General features: G+C 40.1%; 1 protein-coding gene across 1 annotated transcript in view; it reads left to right on the top strand.

Moving 5' to 3' along the window:
- The window catches only part of pde6a (phosphodiesterase 6A, cGMP-specific, rod, alpha), a 19,175-nt gene that overhangs the window by 4,538 nt on the left and 8,603 nt on the right, over positions 1-6,034 (top strand). Inside the window, exons 4-11 of the mRNA XM_019884014.1 lie at positions 638-793; positions 1,350-1,439; positions 2,337-2,477; positions 2,557-2,631; positions 3,060-3,124; positions 3,203-3,269; positions 4,188-4,235; positions 5,794-5,943. Of these exons, the coding sequence (XP_019739573.1) occupies positions 638-793; positions 1,350-1,439; positions 2,337-2,477; positions 2,557-2,631; positions 3,060-3,124; positions 3,203-3,269; positions 4,188-4,235; positions 5,794-5,943 (792 nt within the window). The remainder of the gene's footprint in view (positions 1-637; positions 794-1,349; positions 1,440-2,336; positions 2,478-2,556; positions 2,632-3,059; positions 3,125-3,202; positions 3,270-4,187; positions 4,236-5,793; positions 5,944-6,034) is intronic.

Genomic DNA, 6,034 nt, shown 5'->3' with positions numbered 1-6,034 from the left:
GTGTGTGTGTGTGTGTGTGTGTGTGTGTGTGTGTGTGTGTGTGTGTGTGTGTGTGTGTGTGTGTGGGTGTGTGTGTGTGTGTGTGTGTGTGTGTGTGTGCGTGTGTGCGTGTGTGTGTGTGTGTGTGTGTGTGGTACAGTAACTCATAACAAATATGAGTTACAAATAAATAAAACCGATAGATTCCAAACATTAAATACAATTAATTAAGTGCCAAAAGCCCCATGAATACCATAATTTATTTCGTTAGCAATTTAAAAATATTAATTTACAAAAGAAAAGATGTCATTGCATATTTGATACATATATGTGTTACACCTAAATCATTCAGCCTTACTCGTCAGGGCTGTTGTAAACATATTGAAATTGTGAATTCTAGCCTTAGGAAAGACCTTCGCGATTAGTTTGACTTTGTCTGGTAATGTGTAAAAAAGAAAAAAAAAGAATCTGATAACAGTGGTGTTCAGACAAAAGACTTTCCCGAGAGAATACTGTACGTCCATCTGCAGATTTTAATTCTCTCGTCATTTAATGAGGTCTCCCCCTTGCCCGAGGACCACACTGTTGACCTGGTCCATTGGTTTTCGCTTGAAATGTTTAAATCTTCCCCCTCCTCATCTTCCTGCGGCATTTTTAGAATCCTCACTTCAGCAACTTTGTGGATGAGCTGACCGAGTACACCACCAGGAACGTGCTCGCTGTGCCCATAATGAACGGCAAGGACATGGTGGCCGTCATGATGGCCGTCAACAAGATGGACGACGCTCCGCACTTCACCACCACGGACGAGGAGGTAAACGTGTACATACTGGTGTAGTTCCTCGAATAATATACAACGGTGCCTTGAGATACGAATGAGCCGACCTCAGAATTTTGTCTGCTAAGGGATCTTAGTGCTGAATTTGCCCGTGCCTCGATCACATACATCAAAATCATGTTACACCACCTACGCCACGGGTTTTGCTGCTTTTACCGAGCAAAGACCAAGTCTGAAACTATCGAGTCTGACTGTCAACAGTCATACAAATCAATCACGATAAAACAGCTTTTTACCCGCTGAAAAACATCCAGAGTGAAGGGTTGCATGTGTCAGGTGGGAGGCTTATTCTTGCTTTTATTCTCACCAGACTCTTTCAAAAGAGTCTTAAACAGCTGCAGCTTTTTCAAAATGTTGCATCTCGGGTTTTGACCGAAACAAATAGATCAGAACTTAATGTATGACATATTCATACAGTACATAAATAGCTATGTCAATGAATCACCTTTGCCTTGATGTTACTATTATGAATTCTTGTCACCACAAAACCTCAAACTTCAAGAAGAAAAATACATTTCAATTTACCCTTCAGACTCTGAACAAGTACTTGAACTTTGCCAACCTGGTGCTGAGGGTTTTCCACCTGAGCTACCTGCACAGTTGTGAGACCAGGAGAGGGCAGGTGAGTTTTATTTCCTGCGTTCCCTCCTCATGTTGGCTGCTGCAGCTCAGTTAGAAGCTTTGTGACTCACAGCAGGCCCTGGAAAGAAAAGCCAATAATACAAAGTGTCAGCAGCGATCGATGAAACTCAAGAGTCCGAAGGAAGGTGGATGACATTTCAATGAATAATGCTGGAATTTTGTTATATTGTATGTGCATGTGCTGCTGCACCGTTGTTCTTCAAGTATCTTCAAGCTGGGGTGCCAAACTCATTTTTGTCGCAGGGCCACACTACAGTTACGGTTTCCTGCAGAGGGCCAATAATTTGTTCAACTATTGGTCAAGTTACCGTACAAAGGGTAGCAAAAGTGAACTGCAATACCGCTCGTATTATTTCTACTTATAACATTTGGAAATTTTGGTGGTAATTTTATGGAAGAATTATGGAAATTGACGCCCAAGAATTGCGGTGGGCCAGATTCTAGCCTCTGGATCTTGAGTTTGACACCTGTGTCTTAAATTGTTATAACTACCGTAACATCACATGTAATTATGTTAGGCCGTCTATGGCGTTTAGCATTGTTTGTTAGTCTTAAGACTAACAGACTTTTTTTGGTTGCACGGTTTGGTTCAAGACAAAACATGTCATTTTCTTTGCTAAGCATGGAGTTTTCCGCTAAACCTGAACGTGGAATACAAATTTACAACTTAGAGCAAGCACTTGGCTTGTTGTGGAGTTGGCTGCCACCATAGCTAGCGCTCATAACTCAAAGTTTTGCTCATATCTCAAGACAAAAAATAATTAAATAAAATCAGAAAAGTGAGGGCTCATCTTAAACAAACCCCTCAAACTTAAGTCAAAATTATGACCATGTGTGTGTGTGTGTGTGTGTGTGTGTGTGTGTGCATGCGCCACAGGTGTTGCTGTGGTCGGCCAGCAAGGTGTTTGAGGAGCTGACGGACATTGAGAGGCAGTTTCACAAGGCCTTGTACACAGTGCGAGCCTTCCTCAACTGCGACCGCTACTCTGTGGGCCTGCTGGACATGACCAAAACCAAAGTGACCAGCAACATCCACTGGGCCAACGCTAGCATTGATGGCTTGAACCTGCGCACCAATGTTATTCTTTCATTGATAGGAGTTCTTTGACCTGTGGCCTGTCTTGATGGGAGAAGTTCCTCCGTATGACGGACCCAAAACACCTGATGGCCGGGTAAGTCATTATGATGACACTGGTCAACAGCAAATTTTTCATCAGAGATGGCTTTAAGTGTCCAGGAACATATTTTTGATGCAACATGGAAGTTTTTGACATACGACTCAGGTATGATCCATCCATCCATTATCCGAGCCGCTTATCCCCACGAGTGTTGCAGGCATGCTGGAGCCTATCCCAGCTGTCTTCAGGCAATAGGCGGGGTACACACTCAACTGGTATTATCATTATTATTATTGTTATTATTAAAATCTGTGGCGCAAAAGGAAAAAAAAAAAAAAAAACAAGGGCAGTTTCAGAATCAGAGCAAAAAAATTCAAAAGTTGACTTGCATCTCTGATTTAAAAATGACGTCAAAATGTGTTCTTGGTTCTTAGAAGAAAATGGAAGCATCGTCAATGCCATGTTTGTGTTGTCTTGTGCAGGAAATAGTCTTCTACAAAATTATCGACTACATCCTGCACGGCAAAGAAGACATCAAAGTTATTCCGTCAGTCGCAAATACAGTCAGCCGTGTTGATGGCTTCTGAATTATTGTGACTTAAATGCTGTTGTTATTGACAAGCAGGAACCCTCCAGCTGATCATTGGGCTCTGGTCAGCGGCTTGCCGACTTATGTTGCAGAAAATGGACTGGTAAGAATTTTTTTTTAGCTTTATTTTAATGCTTGATGCATTCATTTCTATTCATTTTGAAAGGTGATGAATGTTACTCAGATGACTTGTTTGATCTTTTACATACATTGATCTTTATTTGCACATGTACTACCTAATCCCTTTATCGCCACGACAGTTTTACTATGCACGAACATTTATTCATTCATTAAGCACATGTACATCTTAGTTCTATTATTAGTAGAGATTAGTTGCACATTATTTATAAATTGAACACACCCTTCTTTATATATTTAATACATTTATGACACGCCTATTATGCACTTATGACATATTTATTACACATTTATTCTGTACTTAATTTGTTGCACGCTTATTACGTCTTTGTTACATATTTCTTAGGCATTTAGTACACATCTTTTGCACATTAAGAGCCATATTCTTCTGTTTTTTTTTTTTTTGTTGTTGTTGTTATTGTTTTGTTTTGTTTTTTTACGGGCCTGGCTTGTGCGCTTTTAAGGTGCACTCCTGTCCAGATTTACACACTCTGCGTAATCTGAAAATTCATGTGCAACCACCAAAGAGGCATTACTCATTGTTTCCCTAATTTCCGGGTTGTAAATTCTTCATGTGACATTTGAATTCCAAGAAGCAATTCATTTGGGAAATATGTCACACTCGAAATGTTCAATTAAGTTGTGTAGTGGATCCAGTAATTAAACTAAAAACCATACTTGTGCACAGCTCATCGAACATTCATTTGCACAATTACACAGTTATGTCACATTAAATACTGCATACTTACTCCACATGTACTACAAATTTCTTACACAATATTTGCAGACTTATTGGCATGTTAATTGCACATATACTCTTGTTGACATTTTCAAGCACACTCATGTTCAATAACAATATTATTTCCTTGCTTCTTTCTCACAGATTTGCAACATAATGAATGCAGCTGAGGACGAATTCTTTGATTTCCAAGTAAGAGTCACAGTTTCAGATGAACGTGTGCTCCATTCGTTACGCCTGCACGTTATGATGGCGCTGTTTTCCATCTGAGCTCCGTGAGCCATTAGATTGTGCAGGTCGTGGCATAAACGTGATATCGTGCGCGCGCGCATGTGTGTGCATGTGGAGCGAAGCCGCCGCCATAAAGGGAAGAAATGATCTCCTTTTTCTTTCCTCGCTGACTTTCCAGTAGGATGCGCAGCTCCTCTCATCTGTCCTCCCATTAGAATCACTTTGGCCACGGGGAGGTGCGCTCACTCTAACGACCAAATTCATCATTTCTACTCCTTCTTTTGGGATCCCATCACGGGGTTGAGAGGACACGCTTGTTCTCTGCCAAGTTGGCCGATGTGGTGGATTTTCTTCAGCTCGATTCTTTCAGTACAATTAAATGACACTAATCTCACTTTTTATAACTCGCCCCAGTGAAGAAAATGGATGCATACAGTCTAGATGACATTTGTCCCATACAAAATTCTGAAAATGATTTGTTCTGTAGGCTGAAACTGTTGCCATCATAACTGGAACACATATCACAAATTAATTATACACTTACTACATAACTATTGCGCAGAGCTCATGTGGAGTAACTGAAGCCGTTGTGCACGGCATGCCTTAAGAAACAGGCAACGCAACAATCCAGAGTTATTTGAACAAGTATCAACCAAGTGAACATGTGCAAATGCCAGAGGAATTTGCTCAACATGCCGATTTGTCATGAGCATATCATTTAACCGCTGCAAAGTGCCGCCATCGGACCAAAGCGGCAATCACCCATGTCATCCATTGCACCTTTTGCAACCCCCCCACCCGCCGATATGCATCTGCAACACATTTTTTACACATTCATAATACAATGATGTCACATTTATTACACTCCTGCTGTAATGTGTGTGCAAATTTATTACACATTTTACAGGCTATATATACACACACATCGTGTACATAAATATTTATGACACATTTTTACACGTTTTCTGTAATTTATGTGAATTGCACATTTTAACATTTACTACAAACTTGATATATTAATATTTGAATTCATTAACCACTTATAGTCCAACTATTAGGAATTTTTCACATACGCAGGCTATGGATCTATGACACATTTAAGACTCAGGTATTTAATGTTTATTACAAACTCTATTATTGTGTCAATTTATGATGCACATTCTCGTTATGCATTTTCATGCACTTATCATAGTTATTTTGAACATTTTGCTTATTACACATTTGTCACACACAATACATTGTTACATGTTTATTACACATTGTGTACAAAACCAATTACATGTTCACACACCAATGATGCACTCATTTATGATCATTTGTCCAAACTCAATCAAACACTTAATATCCATTTGTAACACTTTACGACACACCAACATGTATTACACATTAACTGCACGTAGTTAGAGTTTAGTATTAGGCACAGTAAATATTCATTTATTCTAATTGTTGTAGTTAAATGGGTGTTTATAGTTTTTTTAATGATTATTATTCATGGGTGTGTGTCCCTTCTTTTTCCCAGAAAGAACCGCTGGACAACTCGGGCTGGACAGTTCGGAACGTTTTGTCCATGCCCATCGTCAACAAGAAAGAGGAGATTGTGGGCGTGGCAACGTTCTATAACAGGAAGGACGGGAAACCCTTTGACGAAATGGACGAAACGCTGATGGAGGTGGAGTAGCCACAGCACGAGTGTGTGTGTGTGTGTGTGTGTGTGTGTGTGTGTGTGTGTGTGTGTGTGTGTGTGTGTGTGTGAGTGTGTG

Source organism: Hippocampus comes, unplaced genomic scaffold, assembly GCF_001891065.2.
Source record: "Hippocampus comes isolate QL1 unplaced genomic scaffold, H_comes_QL1_v1.1 scaffold156, whole genome shotgun sequence".
Taxonomy (NCBI): Eukaryota; Metazoa; Chordata; class Actinopteri; order Syngnathiformes; family Syngnathidae; genus Hippocampus; species Hippocampus comes.
The sequence above is the reverse complement of the archived record's forward strand: the minus strand, read 5'-3'. Positions and strand labels throughout refer to the sequence as shown.